Genomic DNA, 23,531 nt, shown 5'->3' with positions numbered 1-23,531 from the left:
GTAGGAATTAGGATAGTATTCTTTTAAACTATGTTTTTTGGGGCTCCTGGGTGGATCAGTTGGGTGAGCATCCGACTTCGGCTCGGGTCATGATCTCATGGTTCGTGAATTCGAGCCCCACATCAGGCTCTGTGCCGGCAGCTCGGAGCCTGGAGCCTGCTTCAGATTCTGTGTCTCCCTCTCTCTGTCCTTCTCCCCCGCTTGCACTCTGTGCCTCTCTTTCTCTCAAAAATAAATATAAAAGAAATAAACTATGTTTTAAAAAATACTCTTTTTAAACAAAGATTAAATAAAGATTTAAACAGTTGGCTTAATGGAAGTTCTATTGTATCTGATATGAACACACAAACATTTAGTTATCATCTCTTCTGTCAGATATAAATGAAATATTTATTGATATTTGCCCATGAAAATGCAAGGATATAGCACAGTTATGCTCACTCAATTTTTTAAGTACTTTGTTTTCAAGGTTTGACTGTTCTTGGAAGGTCAGCAAGAGTTTTTAAATTTTAGAGAGGAGAGATAAAGATAACATCTGGTTGTCATTCCATTTAGGCAATCACAGTATTGACTTATATGGACTATTTCCTACTAATTTTATGGATAAAAAAATTAATTCTTGCATAAATCATAATACTGTTTGTAGGAGGGTAGGGAAGATACTGTTTGCATGTATGTACATGATTTTAGTACCAGAATAACATTTCTGAAGTCCAGTTTGCCTGGCACACAGGCCACTTAATGGTAGAAATGGTTTCAGTTGGGGACTTCCAAGTTTTTGCTTTAGAAGACTGACTCCATCTTTCAGAACAGAAGATGAATACATGTTGCTGGAATGTCAGGGACAGAAAAGATGCCACTTGTACAGAAATTGTTGAGTTTATGAGAGTTTCAGAATGAATTTAATAATGTTGCTAAAATGGGGTAGTTGGAGACAGTAGGTACATCCCAGTTCCTGGAAACTTAGTTGCAGAGAGTGTTGTAAACTCCAGATACATTTATAATTATAATCTTAAGAGACTGAGAGATGTTCTGAGAGCCCTTTTATCTTGGGCTTTCAAAAAATTTTCAAACAAAACCATAAAATAAAAAAGTATAATAAGTGGAAGGAGTCCTAAACAAGACATTTTGTTTTCAGCTGTGTGATCTTCTGTGAATCTCTGTTTCCTTATAGATGTAAAACAGACAAAACTCTCAGGAAAAATAAAGTATGTTATAAAAGAAAATATATAATAAAATGATGTGTATGAAGGTACATTATAATGTAAAAACAAATGTAAAAGCAAATTTAAGGTAATGATACTGTATTTTTAATTTTTAAAAGGCACTTAATAAAAGAGATACATACTAAGGCTAATATTGCCAGAATTTTTAGAAGGAAGAGTAATAAGAGATAGAGAAATAGAGGGAAAATATGAGCTTATACTGAGTATTTTAAATCATTCTTGTTAAATTAGCATGTTGTTATTTTGTGAAAGCATTGTAATAAAAATAACTAAGATGACTCTTTTCAGTTTTGATACAACAGGCAGTTGGATTTGTCATTTTATATACATTCGAAGAATAAGTACACATCTTTTCCTCTTGTCTTTAAACTTAAACTTGAAGGTTATGAATATTGATGGCACTGGGAGACGAGTACTGGTGGAAGACAAAATTCCTCACATATTTGGGTTTACTCTGTTGGGTGACTATGTTTACTGGACTGACTGGCAGAGGCGTAGCATCGAAAGAGTACACAAACGAAGTGCAGAGAGGGAGATCATCATAGATCAACTTCCTGATCTCATGGGCCTAAAGGCCACAAATGTTCATCGAATCATTGGTAAGTAATTAAAAATTCCTTCAAAGATGGATGCCAAGAATGAGACAAGTTAGAGATAGTGGTTTATCAAGCAGCAGTGTAAATTTTTGCTGTTTTGAGGGAATATAGAACTTATCTGTTAATTCTTTTTTTTTTTTTTTTTTTTTTTTTAAACAAGAAATGGGCCTTTTGAATGTTGGCTTAGTACTCTGGCTACATAGTTTGACTTGAAGGGCTAAATATATACACACACACATGCACACACACCTGCTTCATTAAAAGAATTCTGTCCTATTGTATGAATAATGTAACTTATTTTAAAGCTTACTGTGGGTACAAAGGAAAGTATTTGCATACCTTTATTTGTAGTTGATTAGCAGGGGGTTTTGACCTGTCCGTTTCTGACTTGGGCCAGTGCACAGTCCTTAGGTAGTCTAGTGGTATCCCGTGCCCAGGAGGGCACCACATTGAAGCTAACTTAGTGTGGAGGGCTGGCCTAGCAAAGTGCATGCACTACAATGCAGAACTCCTGGGCTCAAGCATTCCCCCTGCCTCAGCCTCCTGAGTAGGTGGGAATACAGGCCTGCATCACTGCCCCTGGCTTTTTATTCCCTATTAATCTTCATGGTATTTATGACATTAGGATTGAAACTATATTTTGGAGCAGATAGAATCATAGGTCTTTGTGAACCACATGCCTAGTCATTTTAAAGTGAAAATATGTTGATTGTGTCAATGTGTGTGTCTTTCTGTATCCTTTTATAATTAACATATTTTTTAGGTTCCAACCCTTGTGCAGAGGAAAATGGGGGATGTAGCCATCTTTGCCTATATAGGCCTCAGGGCCTTCGTTGTGCCTGCCCCATTGGCTTTGAACTCATCAGTGACATGAAGACTTGCATTGTCCCAGAGGCTTTCCTTTTGTTTTCACGGAGAGCAGATATCAGGCGAATTTCTTTGGAAACTAACAATAATAACGTGGCCATTCCTCTCACTGGTGTCAAAGAAGCTTCTGCTTTGGATTTTGATGTGACAGACAACCGAATTTACTGGACCGATATATCACTCAAGGTTAGCTTAAAAGAATTGAAATGTTAAAACCAAAGACTAAAAGGGAGAGGTTCTAAAATTCGAGTCTTCATGCTGTGATCACTCTCCCTTGTTGTTTAATAGGCAGAATTCAACAAAAGCCCTTAACTTTTTAAAGGAAGGAGGAGGTCCATTCCATATTTAATTAAGTGCTTTTTTTAAAATACAGGATACTTTGCTTGAGTGTTCTAAATCTGCAAGACATAATCTACCTCTGCTTTATTCCATTTGAGAATAATGAGTGACATTTTCTGCAATTAAAGAGTAAGCAGTTGAAGTCCCATGTAAATGAGTTATAGAGACTTGACTTATTTTTAAAAAATTTTTTTTTTTTCTTCAACGTTTATTTATTTTTGGGACAGAGAGAGACACAGCATGAACGGGGGAGGGGCAGAGAGAGAGGGAGACACAGAATCGGAAACAGGCTCCAGGCTCTGAGCCATCAGCCCAGAGCCCGACGCGGGGCTCGAACTCACGGACCGCGAGATCGTGACCTGGCTGAAGTCGGACGCTTAACCGACTGCGCCACCCAGGCGCCCCGAGACTTGACTTATTTTAAATACAATTCTGTAGTCTGGCTGAGGTAGAAAATGCCAGTTATGAGTTAGAATATGCCTTTATTTTCTTTTTCCTAAAATAAATATTGAAAAGCACTATTAAGTCAGTAAGAGGGAGGAGCTCCTGAACAGAAAATCTGGAGAATAATCTTTCCTTCTTCTAGATTGTTTTGGGCCTATTTCATATAATTTGTGTAAAATTTGTTTAATATGCAAAAATCACGGGGTATTGGAGCCAGAATTGGATTCTAATGGTGTTCAATAAAATCTTTAACTTGAATGAATGAATAAATGAAGTAAAATAAGTATATTTTGGCTTGTATTGTATGGCCTTCTAAGTTTTCCTCATCTTGAAAGTAGAGATAATGCCTATCTTGCAGGGCTATTTTGAAGATTAAATGAGAAAATATGTGTACACAAGGTACTTAAGGTAGTGCTTGCCAAGAAGTAGCAGCCATTATTAATGACTTGAATAATGGCTTGAAATTTTGGGAACTCAGAGCTGCAGTGGCAATAATCTGATAATGGTTATGTACATTTTATGGTGTATAAGGTTGTTGAGATCTTTGCAGATTGACACAATGACATGGCATACTCTCAGGAACCTTCAGGAAGTTGACTACCAGTTACAAGTCTACAGCATTCTGGCCATATTTTTTTCACTTGATTACTAATAGATTTTAAAAGCAAAGTCATTCCACTGTCTTACTTGAGTAAATTTTTGGTCCTGAATAATTACAAAAATTTCTCCTCGGCTTGATACTAAAGCTGAGGTCACAGTTGCATTTATTAGACATTGACATCAGGCTTTTTCTGTGCTTGTAAAATACATGAATTGTATTAAGAAACTATGCTTCGGACCTCGCACCCAACGAAAACCAGAACTCTTCTTTCTGGATAGTGTTTTATACTTAAGCCATGTGATTTTGTTGTTAATCTCATTCTTGCAGACCATCAGCAGAGCCTTCATGAATGGCAGTGCACTGGAACACGTGGTGGAATTTGGCTTAGATTATCCAGAAGGCATGGCAGTAGACTGGCTTGGGAAGAACTTGTACTGGGCAGACACAGGAACGAATCGAATTGAGGTGTCAAAGTTGGATGGGCAGCACCGACAAGTTTTGGTTTGGAAAGACCTAGATAGTCCCAGAGCTCTTGCACTGGACCCTGCTGAAGGGTAAACAGCTTTTATGTATGCATTCTTTGCAACTGTGTTGCCCATAGCCTCGTTATGGATTGTATTTTTGATGTCTTAAATAATGCTAAGAATCTGGTAACTAAACCATAGGTAGGCTTTATTTTAAAACCCATTAGTTGAGATTTCACTGATTTAGAACTAATTATTAGCTGTATTTTACTTTTGCCATTATTAACATTAGGTAAAGGAAGATTGGTGAGATGGACTAGTAATTAAATATTACCGATCCCATTTGTATGCTAATAAACAGCCTTTTTAAAGGTATCGTTTGCGTTTTGCTTTACCCTCTCTGAAGTTAAACCGGATCTAAAACCCACTGAAATAATGCCGTGTACTAAGAAATAGCTGCATTTTAAAAAGTTCCATTTTAGAATATTCATCAGTTCAAAGTGGACAATTAGTTTGATCATTGTTAAAAGCTTAGAGAAACTTTGATATGAGATGGTAAACTGTTTTCGATTAAAAAAACATTTATTTACAACATGACGTTTTTCAAAGGTAGGTGATCCTCTTACATGATGTAGCAAGTTTTAAAAAGCCAACAGCTAAGAAATCTGAAATTTGAAGAATAATTCTACTTTTAAAAGCAGAAGTTAACAGTGTGAACATACAAACATATTTACCATACCTGTAATTAAAAATAGATCCTTGAAATCACATTAATTCCATTATTATCTAGTCTCCATCTCGTTAGAAGGCCAGAGCAAAGATAGCTTCTCTGTGCTGACATGTTGTGGTTGGATTACGGTGATCTTAACTCTAAGCATTAGTTACCACACAGATAAATTTAATAATTGGGACTAAGGACTCCACAGTTTATTTGGCTGCTAGCAACTGTGACATTTGTCTCACAGTTGTTTTTGCTTCTTGTGTGCACGTGCCTGTCAGCTGACAAGTACAAATGCAAACAAAGCCCAAGACTAACTTTAATTTTCAGAAAAGCACGTTCATGCATTGCTACCAAGTCAACCATCAGCTGACAGACGGATGAGTAAATGTCTGTCCTCAGGTATTTGATGAGAGTTGGCATGTGGAGTGCTTTTCTAGTTCCAGTATTCAGAATGTTTCAAAACTAGCACCTTACTAGTTTAGTTGAAAAAGTACTTAGCTAGGGATTAGGTTCTAGTTCTAGCCCTGCCATGTGATGGAGTTGAAGAAATTAGATCATTCACATTTCTTTTATTGCTTTGGCCTCTTTACACCTATAAACAGCCTATACTGTGGGGCTGCTCTGAGGTTAATGTGAAAAACTTGGAAAAATAATATAAAAGCAAGAAAGTATTCTAAAATTTTACAGGGATTATAGCAGTAGTGTTCAGTGCCCAGCCGACACAGTAAGGGGGTGAGTCACTGCTCATACACACATAGTATGTTCCCTTGGACTGCACGACAAAATACATTTCAAACTTTGCTTTTTAGTTCCATTTAAAGACTATTAATTTTTACCTTTGATATACTCCTGCAACTTGTTTTTGGGGAGAGTTGATTATACAAGTTGAAAAATAAGTCTAAAAATTTAAACCTCAAATTACTTGTATTCAGAAATATGTAAAGATACAAAAATATTTTATGCAGAAGTGAATCAGATTCTGAGCCCAGAACTTTAATTTTTTGGTATCTTCTTGAATATTAGTTGCATAAATGCAAGTGCTGCAGTATGGATATCATTAGTTTGTTTCCAGTTTCTGGGTTTTGGATGGAACAAATTCATTGGAAAGACTAAAGAAAGCTGACTCACTTCCTTTTTAGGATATGAGAAAAAATATTTAGGTGAGGGTGCCAAAATAATTGAAAGAATGATAGCCTTGATTTTGCTTTACCGATTTCCTTGATTTAATGTATATTTTCTTTAAATTTATTTAGTTACCATGCATGAATATGACCCTTTTTCCCAAATAATCAAAAGTGACCTGTTACATATCTATTATTTTGAATTTAGATTTATGTATTGGACTGAATGGGGTGGAAAACCTAAGATAGACAGAGCTGCCATGGATGGAAGTGAACGTACTACGTTAGTTCCAAATGTGGGACGGGCAAATGGCCTAACTATTGATTATGCTAAAAGGAGGCTTTATTGGACTGACCTGGACACCAACTTAATAGAATCTTCAAATATGCTTGGTAAGCTGTACTCCTTTTTTTTTTTTTTAATCCACACAGATAGTATGTTATTCTTTCTATACAAAAATCCGTGACTGCTGTTTACCATTGGTTAGATACTATTGACAGAACTTCCTATGAATGTCTAGATGCTCTGACATTGTATCCTGTTTATTATTATTAATAGTGGGCCAGGTTCTTGGATTCACATCTCTTTACTTTGTGGAAATTTCATTATTGTTGGGCTTGTAGTGGAATTTGTAACTCCCTAGATATTCCTGAAGTGACTTTTTGTACTAGTAAAGTACAGTATATGCATTTCCATCTTTTTATGGAAGGAAGACTAAAAGTTCAACTTACAGACCCTTATGGAGAGAAAATAAAACTGCAGTCAAAACAGACCACTTGGAGTTTAAACAAACTCAGTGATTTATAGCAAGAATATAAGTTTGAGGCATGGGGTCAGACTGCAGATGGATTGATTTCAGAGGACTGGTCTGGTTTTAAAATTGCTGTTAAATAAATTGTTCTATCTTAAATTGCTTACAACTGTAATATTTTATATGTTACAACTTTCTTTCTTTTGGCCAATAAGGCTCTTCTACTCTCACATGTTTCATGCCTCTGCTTTTCCCGTCTACTGCCTTTCTGAAAACAGGACTCAACCGGGAAGTTATAGCAGATGACTTGCCTCATCCTTTTGGCTTAACTCAGTACCAAGATTACATCTACTGGACGGACTGGAGCCGGCGCAGCATTGAACGTGCCAACAAAACCAGTGGCCAAAACCGCACCATCATCCAGGGCCATTTGGATTATGTGATGGACATCCTCGTCTTTCACTCCTCTCGGCAGGCAGGGTGGAATGAGTGTGCTTCCAGCAATGGGCACTGCTCCCACCTCTGCTTGGCTGTGCCAGTTGGGGGTTTTGTTTGTGGATGCCCTGCCCACTACTCTCTTAACGCCGACAACAGGACTTGTAGTGGTAAGCTGTGTCTCCCCCAGTGCAAACTAGAATTCGAGGAGAAAGCAGGATTTTGAAAACACTGTAGTTCATGTTCTTTCTAGAGCTAACAAGTTGTAGAAGTTCAGACTTGATCATTTAACAAAAGAGAAGGACTAAAGATGGAAAAATGCACGTTTTTGTAACTTAACTGTTTGATGATAGCCAGTTGGTGTTATGGAAAAATTGGTATTGCAGAAAAAATTAAGTCTTTTACTTTTGAGCATTTAAATATTTAGTGCACAATTGCATAGCTTCAGTGAGACAGACTGTCATACATGCATGCTATTAAGAACTTATATTTTTCTTATTCGTGTTATATTTATTATAAAGTACAGACAGTAAAACAAAGAAAATTTTCAAACTACAACCTCCTTGTCCTTTGAAGTTCATAGTATAGACTAAAGATAAAAAATTTAAGCAAATAAGAGGCCAGGTGGAAAATGCATATTTTTCATGTAAATTTATCCTGGTGTAAAAGAATTGTAAATATCTGGGGCACATGCTCTGAGCATTGTGGGTGGTCACTACTTAATTCCAGCGGATTTACCAGATCTTCTGCATTCATCCAGATTTTTCTTGGCTGTAATATCTGCTGATATTTAAATATTAGCAGTACAGGGGCGCCTGGGTGGCGCAGTCGGTTAAGCGTCCGACTTCAGCCAGGTCACGATCTCGTGGTCCGTGAGTTTGAGCCCCGTGTCGGGCTCTGGGCTGATGGCTCAGAGCCTGGAGCCTGTTTCTGATTCTGTGTCTCCCTCTCTCTGCCCCTCCCCCATTCATGCTCTGTCTCTCTCTGTCCCAAAAATAAACGTTGAAAAAAAAATATTAGCAGTACATATTACATATTAAATACACATTAACCACACATACACTGTGCTAATGACATCAAAACATAATGTGTAACAAACATTGTTGGCTTGGGGAAACCTGGTTTAGGACTCAAGTATATGTGAAGGCCCATGTCTTGATGGATAGACAAGAGCAAATTGCTAGATATGATAAACAAATAGAGAATTCGACCGGAAAGAGTAAATTCATGTCAGAGAAGTATAGGCTATGGTTCACTAGGGTGGATGGTAACAAAACTGCTATAGGATATTGGATTAGCTATTAATTATTCAATTAGTCACATATATGACATAATGTAATATACAAAAATATATAAAACATATATAAAAAGTATAAAATAAATATATATTATTCTACATGATATATAAACGTAATGTTTAAATTTAACATATAATAATATAAAATATTAAATGATGTGTATAATAATAATAATAGCTATTAACTATTCAGTTCACTATTGAAATTACTTTATTCTGTGACTGAAAGTATAAGAAGTCACATAGGAAAGGATTCAGTGTGTTGTGACACAAGTCTTCAGTTGTGAAAAAGAATATAAGTTTATAGTTTAATGATTTAATGGAGTCTTTGCCACATAATAGTTTTGAGTTTTACTAAAGTCACATAAATTTTTTAAGCTTTAAACTTCTCATTTGTAAAATGGGAATAATAATATTAACTACCATGTAAGGTTGCTGTGAAAATTAAGGTATAACATGATTTGATTATTGTGTAGAATGGATTTGAAGAGAGTTGTGGTAGCAGGGAGGTCAGGCAGACTGATGTGGTAAGGGACGTGGCAGTGGTGACAGAAGCTGATGGATTGAAGGTATATTTTGAAGCTAGAATGAACAGAACAGTAGGTTGTACGTGAGGAAGAAGAAGAGAGAGGAGGCAAGGGTGACTTTTAGATTTTTGGTTTGAGTAGTTAAGTAGGTAGGAGATGAGAAAACTAGAGTGAGAAGTTTAATTTTAGGCATGTTTATATCGATTTCCCCATGGGACATTGACATAGATACATTTAATAGATAGTTGGATAGAAGAGGGGAGACATGAGGTTGAAGATAAATAGATTTTGGAATTGCCAGTATTAAAATGGGTAAGATTACTTAGGGAGAGGGTATGGAGCTAGAGTTCGCAGACTTTCTGTACAGGGCCAGGGAGTAAACATTTAGGCTTTGTGAGTCATACAGTTTCTCATACCTGTTCAACTCTGTCTACTGTAGCATGAAAGCCATGGACAAGACATTTTTAAAATGTGTCTGAATTCCAATAAACTATTCTAAAACAGACAGCAGGGCAAGATATAGCTGTGGGCTGCAGTTTGCCGGCTCCTGTTAAAGAGAAAGGAAGGGGTCTGGTAACCTAAGGAATTCTGTCTGAGGAGGGAGAGCTTGCAGTGGACACTGAAGAGTAGCATCCAGAGAGGGAAAAGGAAAAACAGGAGAGAATGGGGCACCAGAAATAAGATTATTCCAAAACAGAGAACTGTGCTGAATGCTGCTGACAGGCTGAGTTAGGTGAACCCTAAAATAATGTCCACTGGATTCTTGAAGAAGGTGGTGATTAGTAACCCTAAAGAGATTAGTTGCAGGGAAATAATGGTTAAAGATTAGAGTTGGTCAGAATGTGAATGGAGAAAGGGAGAGAGGGGTAGTTGTCTTTTTCAAGAAGTTTGACGTTGAATGGAAGGAAAAAAATAGGAGTAATGAACGATGGAGAATGGAACCAAGGGGAATATGGAAAGACCCTTTGAGATCATTATTGTTTTTACTGCTTATATTTGTGCATATTAGTTGCTGAGTGAAGGCCTGATGAATCAGTGCCGAGAGTCCCCGTATTTGTCTTTGGCTGCCTTTTGGAGATAGATCAACAGTGCTTCAAGTGGCTTTCTATTGTGTACTTTTTTTTTTTTAAGTTTACTTATTTTTCAGAGAGACAGTACAAGTGGAGGAGAGGCAGAGAGATAATCTAAAGCAGCTCTGTGCTGCTAGAGGAGAGCCTGATGTGGGGCTCTCAAACCCACAAACTGAGATCATGACTTGAGCCACATTCAAGAATCAGGTGTTTGGGGCGCCTGGGTGGCGCAGTCGGTTGGGCGTCCGACTTCAGCCAGGTCACGATCTCGCGGTCCGTGAGTTTGAGCCCCGCGTCAGGCTCTGGGCTGATGGCTCAGAGCCTGGAGCCTGTTTCCGATTCTGTGTCTCCCTCTCTCTCTGCCCCTCCCCCGTTCATGCTCTGTCTCTCTCTGTCCCAAAAATAAAATAAACGTTGAAAAAAAGAACCAGGTGTTTAACCAGCTGAGCCACCCAGGTGCCCCTGTTGTGTCCTCTTTTTATAATTAGTACCATTTAATATTTGTGTAGAGATATATTAGAATCCAAGGCAGATTATGAGAGAAATTTATCACAAAGTGCTTGCCTTTAGATACTTTTCCAACATTGTGGGCAATTTACTCCTTGACCTGTGTTTCATGTATGTATATATTTATTTATTTATTTTTCAGATTTTTATTTAAATTCTAGTTAGTTAACACACAGTGCAATAGTGGTTTCAGGTGTAGAATTCAGTGATTCATCACTTACATATAACACCCAGTGTTCATCATAACAAGTGCCCTACCTAATACCCATCACCCATCTAGCCCAATCCCCACCCACATCCCTCTATCAATTCTCAGTTCTTTATCTTTAAGATAGGGTTTGTTTACCTCTCTTCTTTCTTTTTATTCCCCCCTCCCATATGTTCATCTGTTTTCTTTCTTAAATTCCACATATGGATGAAATCATATGATGTTTGTCTTTCTCTGACTTATTTTGCTTAGCATAATACACTGTAGCTCCACCCACATTGTTGCAAATGGCAAGGTTTCATTCTCTTTGATGGCTGAGTAATATTCCATTGTATATATACTACATCTTCTTTATCCATTCATCAGTCAGTGGACATTTGGGCTCTTTCCACAGTTTGGCTGTTGCTGATATAATGCTATAAACATTGGGACATGTGTGCCCCTTTGAATCAGTACTTTCGTATCCTTTGGGTAAATAGCTAATGGCGCAATTGCTAGATCGTAAAGTGGTTCTATTTTTAACTTTTGAGGAACCTCCATACTGTTTTCCAGAGTGGCTGTGCCAGTTTGCATTCCCGCCAACAGTGTGGGAGGGTTCCCCTTTCTCTGCATCCTCGCCAACACCTGTTGTTTCTTGTGTTGTTAATTTTAGCCATTCTGACAGGTGTGAGGTGGTATCTCATTTGTGGTTTTGATTTGTATTTCCCTGATGGTGAATGATGTTGAGCATCTTTTCATATTTGACCTGTGTTTCAAAAGCTAAATCAGATCATGCTGTTTCTCTTCTCAAAACCTTACAATGGCTCCCCATTTCACACAGAGTAAAAACCTAGTTCTTATAATGGGCTACAAGTTCCTACATGATCCGTACCCCTCACTTTGCATCCCTCCCCCTTTGCTTCTCTTGGCTTTCACTGTTTTCACCGTGGCTTTCACTGTTCTCCCCTTGCTCTCTTTATGACACAGCTACCCTAGCCTCGTTGTTTTCGAATATGCCAGTTACTCCCACCTCAGGATTATTGTGCTGCTTATCACCTTTTGGAATGTTTTTCCTGCAAATATTTACATGGATATACTTCATCTCTGAGTCTTTGCTTAATTGTGACCTACACAGTGAGACTTGATCTACCCTTTTAAAATGGCAAATCATCCTTCCACCCTATTTAGCATTGCCAGTGCTCCTTACCTGTACTTTTTCTTTTTCCTATAACATTTATCATTCTTTGTTATCGTATGTAATTTATGTACTCTAATATTTATATACTGTAACTTCTTAATTATGTTAATTGCTTTTATTGTCTGTTTATTGGAACATAAGCTCCCTGAAGTAGTGTTTTTGTTTTGTTTTGTTTTTTTCACTGATCTTAGGTGCCTAGAACAATGCTTGGTGAGTAGTAATGATTCAAGAAATCATTGTAAAATAAAAGAATGAAGAAGCAGGGGAGGACTTGGAAAGATACATATACTCTTCCACTTATCAGCTTTGTGACCTTGGGAAAATACTTAACCTTTCTGAGTTTGCTTACCTAAAAATGGAGATGATAATTTTGGGGATTAATATCTAGAATGATGAGTGACATGTTGGAGGTCCTAAATAAACATTTGTTTGTTTTCCTTCCCAATTAATCTGAAATAATTTTATTCTCTTTCAAAATTGTGGCTACAGGGCTGCCCCTTAGTTATTGTAATCTAATGCTTGTTTTTTCATGTGTTTATTCATTTATTCTTCCAATGAATATATATTGAGTGTCTGCTACATACTGGGCATTATTTGAGCCAGTGGAAAATGTAGCAGTGAATGAAATAGACATCAGTCTCTGCTCCCATGGAGATTATATTCCAGTGGGACAGATAGTGAACCAAGTAAGTAAACTATATCATGGGTTAGATGGAGATAAATGTTTTGGAGAAATATTAAGAGCAAGAAAGGGTGAGGAGGAGAATTGCAATGTTAAATACACTGATCAGAGAATTCCTTACTGATAAGGTGACATTATGTCAAGAACTGAAGGAGGTGAGGAAATGAGTTATGTGGATATCTGGGAGAAGAACTATTAAGCAAAAGAGACAGCAAATGCAGAGGTCTTAGGAAGAAGTATGTCTGGCATGTTAGAGGAACACCGAGGGGGCCAGTGTCACTGGATTAGAGTGAATAAAGAGATCAAGTCAGGGAGGAAACAAGAAGCCAAATTGTGTAATCCCTTGTTCAGTACTGAGGTGGTTGGTCTCTATGGCACCTTTGTGCAAATCAGGAAAAAATGGTTTCCTTTCAGCATTTGCAGCCACACAGGTGCATGGCTTGGCTAATGAAGTGTGGACTGGACTTTGGTCCCTACTCATGCCCTTGGCACAGGGCACAAGTGGCACAGTTAGAGGTGATGGGCTTGTTGGCCTTGTAGTTTATGAAGTTCTTCCACAAGAGCATGGCCTTCCTTTAAGCTGCAGGTGAACAATTGTGCCTTCAAAAGGAGCTGAAAACCTCCCTCCTACTTAACATCTCATCTGTCTTCATTGTGACAATGTAAAGCTCAGACAGTCTGTATGACAATTCCTTAAAGTACCATTCTGCAGGAGATGAGGGAGTTAGAGGTTACATAAATTAGGTTGGATTTGGACTTACAAAATTGCATATTCTTTATCACTTTAAGCACTGAATGACAGAATCAAGTCTTCCTTGAAATAAGTGACAACATCAGCTTCCATTAATGTCATATGTAGACTTTTCAAAACAAGCATTTATTTGAAGCCATGTTTGACTTTGTCTTCATCTACGTTTCTAAAACACCTAATTGTAGAATCTAATTGAAGGTTAAAACTTGACTCAAAAAAAAAGCAAGTGCCCAGTAAAACATGGTAGGGGCCAAATATATACTTGATTAATTGTTTCCCAGGCAGGAAAAGTTGGCAACTAAAACTCTGGAGTCTAAGCTTCATTGTATGTCTTAGTATAAGTGGTGATTATTCTGTCAGAAACTTAAGAGTTTAGAGCCCCCCTCCCACCCCTTTTTTCTTCAGTTACAAGAAAGCAGTACTGCCAAAAAATAATTGTTAAAAAAAAAAAAAGCTACCCTGTTGTGACATATATTTTTACTACCTAGTGTATGTGTTCTACTAAAATTGCTAAAAGTTGTTAAGTCAGTATGTGATGGAGTTGACTCCAGATAATGGAGGGTTCCAGTGGGAGACTTTCTAAATCTTCCAAGCTAGGTATGGGCTTCTAGCTGGTGAAGAATTTACACAAAGCAGAATTTCAGTGTTGTGAATGTAGCATTGTCTGTCAACTATGTTTCATTAAAAAAAAAAAAAAAAGAATTTCAGTGTTGTAAATACCAGGTTTCTTTATGAGTACCAATGAGTTTCTTTGGGAAACTCAAATTAAGCCAATGTACATTTGGGTATAAATGTAAAGTAAACCAGGGAACCACACATGATGGAATCGTGAAGAATGGGGCTTAGGTCCTCCTAAGCAAGGACTTCTAGATTGGCCATTTATGTTTATGTCCACGAAAAGCACAAAATTCTACTGGATTTAGGTGATGACTGAATACCAAGAGACTGGAGTATAATTGTGGAATTTTTATATATGGTTTAATGAAGATTTTCAAAATACTTACTAGACTTTGAAGTTGTTGGTAGCACTGTGAAATGCTGTTTCTTTTCTTTACTTTTCTTTTTCTTCTTTTTTTTTTTTTTTGTAAGTGAGAGAATATGCAGGGGAGGGGCAGAGAGAGCGGGAGAGAGAGAATCCCAAGTGGAGCTTGATCTCAGCCATGAGATCATGACCTGAGCCGTTATGCTGATATCAAGAGTTGGACACTTAACCAACTGAGCCACCCAGGCGCCCCAAATGCTGTTGTTTTCTAGATGTTTTCCTGCATAGTAATCAGTGTCTTAGTCCTGAGGGTTAGTCTCTGTTGCATTTCCCCATTTCATAAATTTAGGACATCAACTTAATATCAGATTAATATATTTTTTTGGTAAAAATATAAATACAAAGTTTTTTGTGAAGATAGAGATAATGAGTATAAAGCATTTGTTATTACTAGTTTTGTGTGTGCATGTATGTGTGAGAGAGCAAGAGAGAGAGAGAGACATTTTTACTGGCTTTCCTTGCAATTATCATGCACACAATGCAAAATAAAACCTGTAACTGCAATCCATGAAGATTTAATTTCTATTAATACTAACTTTATTACTGCTACTACTGATATAATTAACAGTAGTTATTTTTACTTTACATTTATATAATACTTTACACTTTTTTATTGAGGTATAATTGACAATAATGCATTATTACATTTTTTAATGTTTATTTTTTAAATTTACTTTTATTATTTTGTTTTAATGTTTATTTTTGAGAGAGAGAGAGCATGAACAGGGAAAAGGCAAGGAGAGAGGCAGACACAGAATCTGAAGCAGGCTCCAGGCTCTGAGCTGTCAGCACAGAGCCCCCTGCGGGACTCAAACTCATGAACCGCGAGATCATGACCTGAACTGAAGTCGGAAGCCCAACTGACTGAGCCACTCAGGCGCCCCCCCTTACATTTCTTTTAATGTTTGTTTATTTTTGAGAGAGCCAGAGCGAATGTGGGGGAAGGTCAGAGAGAGAGGGAGACACACGGAATCCAAAGCCAGGCTCCAGGCTCTGAGCTGTCAACACAGAGCCTGATGTAGGGCTTGAACTGGCGAACTGAGATCATGACCCGAGCCTAAGCCAGACGCTCAACCAACTGAGCCACCCAGGCACCCTGCGAGAATCCCAAGCGGGCTCCACACTCACAGTGCAGAGCCCGATGCGGGACTCAAACTCACGAACTGTGAAATCATGACCTGAGCCAAAATCAAGAGTAGGAGGCTTAACCAACTGAGTCACCCAGCACCCTTCATTCTTGAAGTATCTTCATATATGTTGTAAAATTCTTATAGGAACTCAATGAGCAGGACAAAATAGCTGTAACCTTATTTTAGAGTTGAGCAAACTTTGACCCAGAGAGGTTCAGTGACTTAGTTATGATCAAGTGAGTAGATAATGAGAGAGCTGATACTAAAACCTTTCTTGGAATTTCTGCTTTGACCTATGGAAACCCAGGTTTCCTGCCACCCGCAGAATAGCTTATGGAAGAGTAGGATTATTCACTTGGCACACAAGGAGAATTTTGATATCTTTATCAAATGCTTTATTGAAATCAAGTCTCCCTTTATGACACTGTGGACAAAATGGAACAAAATAGGCTAGGGTTATGACATAATACCCCCTGTCATTGGGTAAATTCATAACTGGTTTGATAGCATAGTGCTCATTAGTATCACCTTGAGGAGAGTTTCTAGGGACATTCCAGAGGGTTTTGTCCTCAGTCTTACCTCTTGAACATCTCTGTCTGTTTTGCATGAAATGTAGACAACAGGTCGATCAGATCTTTGAGTGATACAAGATTTAGAGTAATTGTGTTTAAAATTTGCTCTTTTCTTTCTTTAAGCTCCAACTACTTTCCTACTCTTCAGTCAGAAGAGTGCCATCAACCGCATGGTGATTGATGAACAGCAGAGCCCTGACATCATCCTTCCCATCCACAGCCTTCGGAATGTCCGGGCCATTGACTATGACCCACTGGACAAGCAACTCTATTGGATTGACTCACGACAAAACATGATCCGAAAAGCACAAGAAGATGGCAGCCAGGTAATTCAGGGCTCAGTTCAAATTCTGTTTTTTTTGCTGTATAGTTGGACTAACCATCCTCTTTTACTTAATTCTTGAGTGTGTGCATGCGTGTATGTGTGTGTGCGTGCGCGCACGCGCAGAGAGAGAGAGAGAGAGAGAGAGAGAGAGAGAAGAATGTGAAATTCTGGACCTAGCAGCTTTTTTTCCTCCTAATGATCTTTGATCATTATCAAAGATCCTAATTGTTTGATAATGCTGTTGGAATAAAAATTGTATAAGGAAAACTTAGTTCGTATGTTGGTAATAACTTTGTTACTGCCACTCATATCTGTTTGTTTAGTTTTTTCCATTATGGTTTCATTTACATGGAGTGTTGGAAGCTTTGAAATTAAATAGACCTTGGTTTTGATCTATCTGTGTTACTCACTAAGATTCTTAGGAACTTTTTAGCTGAAAACAATGTAAAGCACATAGCCCATTATCTGTTACATAGTATGTATAAACTCAGTAAATAACAGTTCTATTATTATTAATTATTTTTAAAAGGTTTAGAGGATAAGAAACATATAACACAGTCTTGGTAAAATTAAAAACACCTAAGGATATGTTATCACTAAATTAATGATGGGGGGGGCTATTATTTGGTGACTAGGGAGGGGAGGGAATAAAAATATTATCAATATCTTATCTATGCTTACATACCAGTCATGGTTTATATCACAGTTATCCATACTACTTTACTTTCTTTCTGTGGCCAAGCAGTTTTAGACTGGGAATTACTATGAATAATCATTTGTCTTCCTTACAGCAGTGATGTTGAATTTTGAATATATTAGAATTTAGGGAGATTGGATTAAGTTTTGGTATGTCACTAAGGGTGAGGTGATCATGTATTCAGGGGCTGTTGAGGGATCATTGAGAGGTCTAGCAATAGTGGTATATTACAGATGCACCTTACACTATATAGACCAGGACTAACAGACTGATAAATAATAGAAATTATAGCTGTTATTATACAGTCAAGGGCACAGCAGATAAATGAGATAGCCTCATTAAGGAATATATTATCTCAGTGTTGCCAAGTAAATGAAATATAATTTATTCATACAGAACATTAGAACCTCCCTATTGCTTTGCTTTGTTAAAAACATTTTTTTTTTTGGTGGTTTGAGGATTGGAGAAGTACATGACTGGTCGATATGGTTTCTAGCCCTCATTGCTGTTGTCTCTGTAAGCGGTTCACACCTTCAGCACTATTGACATTTTTAGGTTATATAATTCTTTGTTTTGGAGGTATGACCTGTATATTGTAAGCTGTTTAACAGCATCCCTGACCTCCACCCACTAGATGCTAGTTGTACTTGTATAGATGTGGCAATCAGAAATGTCTCCCCATAGTGCCAAATGCCCCTGGTTGAGAACCGCTGCTTTGGAGGACTTGTAGGGATGTTTCTAGCTGCAGCTGTAGCCACTTTACAGGAGACTCTTGCCACATTCCCATTCGAATCAATGCACTGTCGGGTTCCTAGAGCAACTAATATGGCCTCAGATCACTCCTCTGCTACATGTCATAATAGCCAAAGGGAACATTTAAAATTCCTGATAAAAAAGAAGCACATTACCCATAAAAAAAATCTGTTAGTAAGAAATGTCTGGTGAGACTTGAGAGTTCCTTCTCAGGTTTGTACCATGTAAGTGTAAGCTTTGTGAGCGATCACTTCAGGGCTCTCTGGCTTGGAGTCTAATTTTCTATGTGTGCGTCTTTTTCTTTCCCTAGGGTTTTACTGTGGTTGTGAGCTCAGTTCCAAATCAGAACCTGGAAATACAACCCTATGACCTCAGCATTGATATTTATAGCCGCTACATTTACTGGACTTGTGAGGCCACCAATGTCATTAACGTAACAAGATTAGATGGGAGATCAATTGGAGTGGTATTAAAAGGCGAGCAAGACCGACCTCGAGCCATTGTGGTAAACCCGGAGAAAGGGTATGCTACTCAAGTTGCTTTCAGATATCTTGGCATGTGAGATCCTCATCAGCATTCCTTTTCAGCTCATTATTTACCTTTAATATACTGTGCTTCAGTGAAAAAACTCGATATGTTCTATCTACCTGCCCCTGCGTTTTCTTGTATTTTTGCTTTCCCTGACTTTCCTGCCTAGAATTTCTTTCCTTTGTCACTATTGCTTTAGTTCTAATTTCTGCCCATACCTCCAAGACTGAACTGCAGTGAAGTTTTCCTTGAGCTAGCCCACCCCAGCCCGGCGTGGTTTTCCCCTTTCCCAAATACCCAGCACTCTGTATCTCTGCCTCTCTAGTTATGCTTAGACCTCTACCTCAGACTTGTGTTTTTGGTGTTATATTTTCTCCTAGACTTTAGGTTCCTTTATGACAAGAACTAATGTTTTCTGTCATTCAATACAGAGCTTTACATTTGGTAAAATAGTACTTTTTTGCATCTGAATGAATGATAAGGAATTCAGCAGGGGAAGTAGCTTACTTCAAAAGAGTTACTGGAAAGAGATGAACTTTAGAATTTATATATAATAAATAACTCATATATGACTTATTTTTAGTTATGAAATAGACTAATTGGAGAAGGAATTTAAAATTTTGAGTCCAGGTCTCTCTGATCACTGTTCTTTTATTTCTGTATTGTAATATTCCAAAAGCATAGGTGTGCCTGTGTCTATCATTTCATTTTATTCATGAAAATTAGCTCCCCAAGAAGTTCTGTATACTCTGTGTTACTGTTACCAAAAGTAATAAAAGTATCCCATGGCCTTAAAAATAACACATTCTACAACATTTAAAAATAAGATTTTAAAATATTCTCCTTATATCTTTAAGGATAGTCTCATTTTGTATGGTTTCTTACTTTGATAAACTTGCTGTTTCCTCCTTTCTCTTCAGGTATATGTATTTTACCAATCTTCAGGAAAGGTCTCCCAAAATTGAACGGGCTGCTTTGGATGGAACAGAACGGGAGGTCCTCTTTTTCAGTGGCCTAAGTAAACCAATTGCATTAGCCCTTGATAGCAGATTGGGCAAGCTCTTTTGGGCAGATTCTGATCTCCGTCGAATCGAAAGCAGTGATCTCTCAGGTACCCAAGAAATGTAATTCCTTATTTTAATTTCAGTTATTGAGATGATTCATTAATAAAATTTATATTTTTCTTCCATTTTATTATTTTTGTGGACATTTGTTTACAGTTCTTTCTAATTTTTTTTTTAATATTCACTTTTTGAGAGAGCACGAGCAAGCATGAGTGGGGGAGGGGTAGAGAGAGAGGGAGACACAGAATCTGAAGCAGGCTCCAGGCTCTGAACTGTCGGCACAGAGCCCAACGTGGGGCTTGGACTGACCAAAGTCAGACGCTTAACCGACTGAGCCACCCAGGTGCCCCTTCTTTCTAAAGGGTAGGTGGTTAGTATCAGGTTGGTTGGGAAGCACTTTTTCTTCATGTACGTGATGGATCCCTCTATTATATAATACTCTCCCCGTTTTCTTGATTTGGCCTCTATAAATAATACATTTCTGATGCATCACTTCTCCATTCCTAATTCTTGTGCTCTAGTTTATGTTCTTATCTGAACTCTGGCCTGAGTTGTAGCCACTGAAATCTCCTCCCTGCTGATTCCCTCCCACCCCCCAGAAAGTTTATGCATTTTTCCCAAACTACTTTTCTGAAGCATGGTATCTGATCATGTCACTGCTACTAAAAAAAATCTTCAGGATAATCTCATAACCTGAAGAAAGAACACTAGTTGTATATTTAAGTTGGTATTTGCCTTTCACAAAGCCATCGTCAACCTCAAATGATCTTAATTCATGGTATTTTAACCAAATTAAATCACTTGCTGGTGTTCATTTGTCTTCAAACCTCTGTCTGCAATCATACTTACTTCACCTACCCGCCCCCCCCCAGTTTCTGATGTCCAAATATTCTGTGTGCCCTCACTACTGATCAAGTAAATGAAATTAAAATAATAAACTATTTATATCTATCAGAGTGGCAAAAATATGTTAAGGTTTATTATACCCAACGTTGGCCAGAATGGTAGAGAATGGCATGCTTTTGTGCACTTTGGTATAAGTGGAATTGGTAAGACCTTTCTGGAGGGCAGTTTGCCAATGCATTTCCCTTTTCTTTTTTTTATTGATTATTCATTTTTGAGAGAGAGAAAGAGAGAATGCATGTGAGCAGGGGAGGGACAGAGAGAGAGGGAGACACAATCTGAAGCAGGCTCCTGGCTCTGAGCTGTCAGCCCAGAGCCCGATGTGGGGCTTGAACCCACAAACCCATGAGATCATGACTTGAACTGAAGTCAGATGCTCAACCGACTGAGTCACCCAGGCGCCATTGAATTGCCCTTTTAGATAGTTTTTTTCTTTACAGAAATAATGACCCATTTGTACAAGGGTACATGCTCAGCATTATTTATAATAATCTGTCACAGAGAAATACATTCTCATATATCAAGTGTATGCAATATAACAGTCATTCCAAAAGAAATGAGGTAGATCTGTGTGCACTGACATAGAAGGATAATTTTTTATTTTCTTTTTTCTTTTTTGAGAGAATATGCGTGTACATGGGAGAACCGGGGGAGGAACAAAGGGAGAGGGAGAATGAGAATTCTAAGCAGGTTCCATGCCTAGCGTAGAACCTGATGTGGGACTCAGTCCCATAACCATGACATCATGACCTGAGCTGTAATCAAGAATCAGACGCTTAATTGACTGAGCCACCCAGCTGCCCCAAAGGATAATTTTTAGAAATTAAGTTGCATGTTTTTGTTTAAGGTTAAATTAATTTTATATATGTATGTACATGCCCACACTATATTTGATGGCAGATTGCTCTTTAAAAATATTTAAACTGTGTATACCCACGTGTACCTATACACACATACAAATAGGTATACTATTAAGAAACACATGGGTATGTTTGTATTTTCTTCAAGGAATAGGCAAGCAGATATACCTTGAGGAAGGTCTGGAAGGCTAGCATACTAATATGTTGAGAGTATTTCTGTATCACTTGAATTTTATATGTTTGAATACATTTATAACTTTCTTAAACTAGAAAATATTCTCTTTTCAGGTTCAAATGCCTCCTTCCATTATGCCTTTTCTGATTCCAGTCATGCACACATTTATCCATATGTATACACATACCTCACATGGAATATTCTTTCCCTCATCTATTCACCTATATCTTTTATGTCACCTCTAATTTGAATAATAGTTATTTATGTCAGTGTTTTAACTCTTATTAGTCTTATTAGCCTTCTTTCCTTTTCTCTACATTTATCATGTTTTTTTTTGTTATGAAATTAACACATGTCCATTAAAGACAGTTTAGAAAAGAAAAAATCCAAAAACACTATCATTATTAATTTAACTTCCGTTTTTTTAATGCCTTTTTTTCCCCTACCCTTAATTATGAAATGGTTCCAGCATACAGAAAGTATGAGTTCCTATCATCCAACTTTGTTAAATCTTAGTTTTTTGGGCCATTTTTGCTTTTGAACTATTTCTTGTCCTTGAGACAATACTTCAGAGAGAATTTTGAAGCCCTTACATATCCATCCCCAATTCTATTCTCCTCCCTCTTTTCCTTAAGGTAACTTTTGATGTTTTTCTTCGTCATGCATATTTTGCTGTGTGTGTGTGTGTATGTGTGTCTTTTGCCATACATACACATTACACATATATTTGAACTTTTGTTTCACTTTTTAAGTTTAATATAAATATTATCGTGTATTCTTTTGTAACTTGCTTTTTTCCAGATATATCGTGGTTTTGAGATGATCCCTGTTGATCCAAAACTCTGTCATTTGTTTTCAAGCTAAATAGTATTTCATTACATGAATCATTCTATAATTTCTCTATTCTGCTCTCAACTGCTATTTCCAGTTTCTTGGCATTAAAAGCAATGTTGTAGTGAATATTCTTGTGCACATATTTGAACATTTCTCTAATGGCCTGAACCTAGTAGTAGAATTGCTATTTAATGTGCTATGTATATATTCACCTTGAATAGATATATCCAGATTGCTCTTCAACATGATTATATCAATTTAAGATACCCACCAGAAGTGTGTGAGTTATCCCTTTAGTATTTGGTATTGTTAGACTTCTAAGTTTTTAGTATTGCAGTAGTTTAAAAGTATATCTCAGCAACAAAATTCACGTTTCCCTGTTTGATATTAATTTATTGGTCATTCATTTTTTTTCTTCTGTGAATTGCTATTTATTGATATTTTTTCTATCACTGATTTTTAAAAACTCTTTATTCAGACTATTAATCCATTATCAAGTTACATATATATTGGAGGAGAATTGGCATATTAAAGAAATTCAGTCTTTTCATCCATGACTGTGATGGATCCCTCCATTTGTTTAGGTCTTATTTGATAATTTTTAGTACATCTTTATACTTTCCTCTATAGAGGAGGGTATGTGTTGCATAAATCTTCCAATTTGTGATTTACCTTTTCACTCTTCCAATAGTGTCCTTAGATGAAAAAGTTCTTAATTTTAGTGCAGTACAGTTTACTAATTTTCCCCCTTATGATTAGTACTTTTTATGTTCTGTTTAAGAAACCTTTGCCTACTGCAAAGTTACAAAGGGATTTTATGGGTTTTGTTCCTAAAAATTTTTTTAAATTTTTTTCTTTTAACT

General features: G+C 37.3%; 1 protein-coding gene across 3 annotated transcripts in view; it reads left to right on the top strand.

The window, feature by feature from the left end:
- The window catches only part of LRP6 (LDL receptor related protein 6), a 183,862-nt gene that overhangs the window by 129,835 nt on the left and 30,496 nt on the right, over positions 1–23,531 (top strand). For all 3 annotated transcript variants that reach the window (XR_006709309.1, XR_006709308.1, XM_045465704.1), the window contains exons 8-15: positions 1,609–1,825; positions 2,586–2,875; positions 4,401–4,627; positions 6,588–6,772; positions 7,410–7,736; positions 16,653–16,855; positions 18,615–18,826; positions 19,753–19,943. Coding sequence is in view for 1 of the 3 variants with exons in the window: in XM_045465704.1 (XP_045321660.1) it covers positions 1,609–1,825; positions 2,586–2,875; positions 4,401–4,627; positions 6,588–6,772; positions 7,410–7,736; positions 16,653–16,855; positions 18,615–18,826; positions 19,753–19,943 (1,852 nt within the window). In the remaining 2 variants the exon portion in view is untranslated. The remainder of the gene's footprint in view (positions 1–1,608; positions 1,826–2,585; positions 2,876–4,400; positions 4,628–6,587; positions 6,773–7,409; positions 7,737–16,652; positions 16,856–18,614; positions 18,827–19,752; positions 19,944–23,531) is intronic.

Source organism: Leopardus geoffroyi, chromosome B4, assembly GCF_018350155.1.
Source record: "Leopardus geoffroyi isolate Oge1 chromosome B4, O.geoffroyi_Oge1_pat1.0, whole genome shotgun sequence".
NCBI classification, from domain to species: Eukaryota; Metazoa; Chordata; class Mammalia; order Carnivora; family Felidae; genus Leopardus; species Leopardus geoffroyi.
The sequence above is the reverse complement of the archived record's forward strand: the minus strand, read 5'-3'. Positions and strand labels throughout refer to the sequence as shown.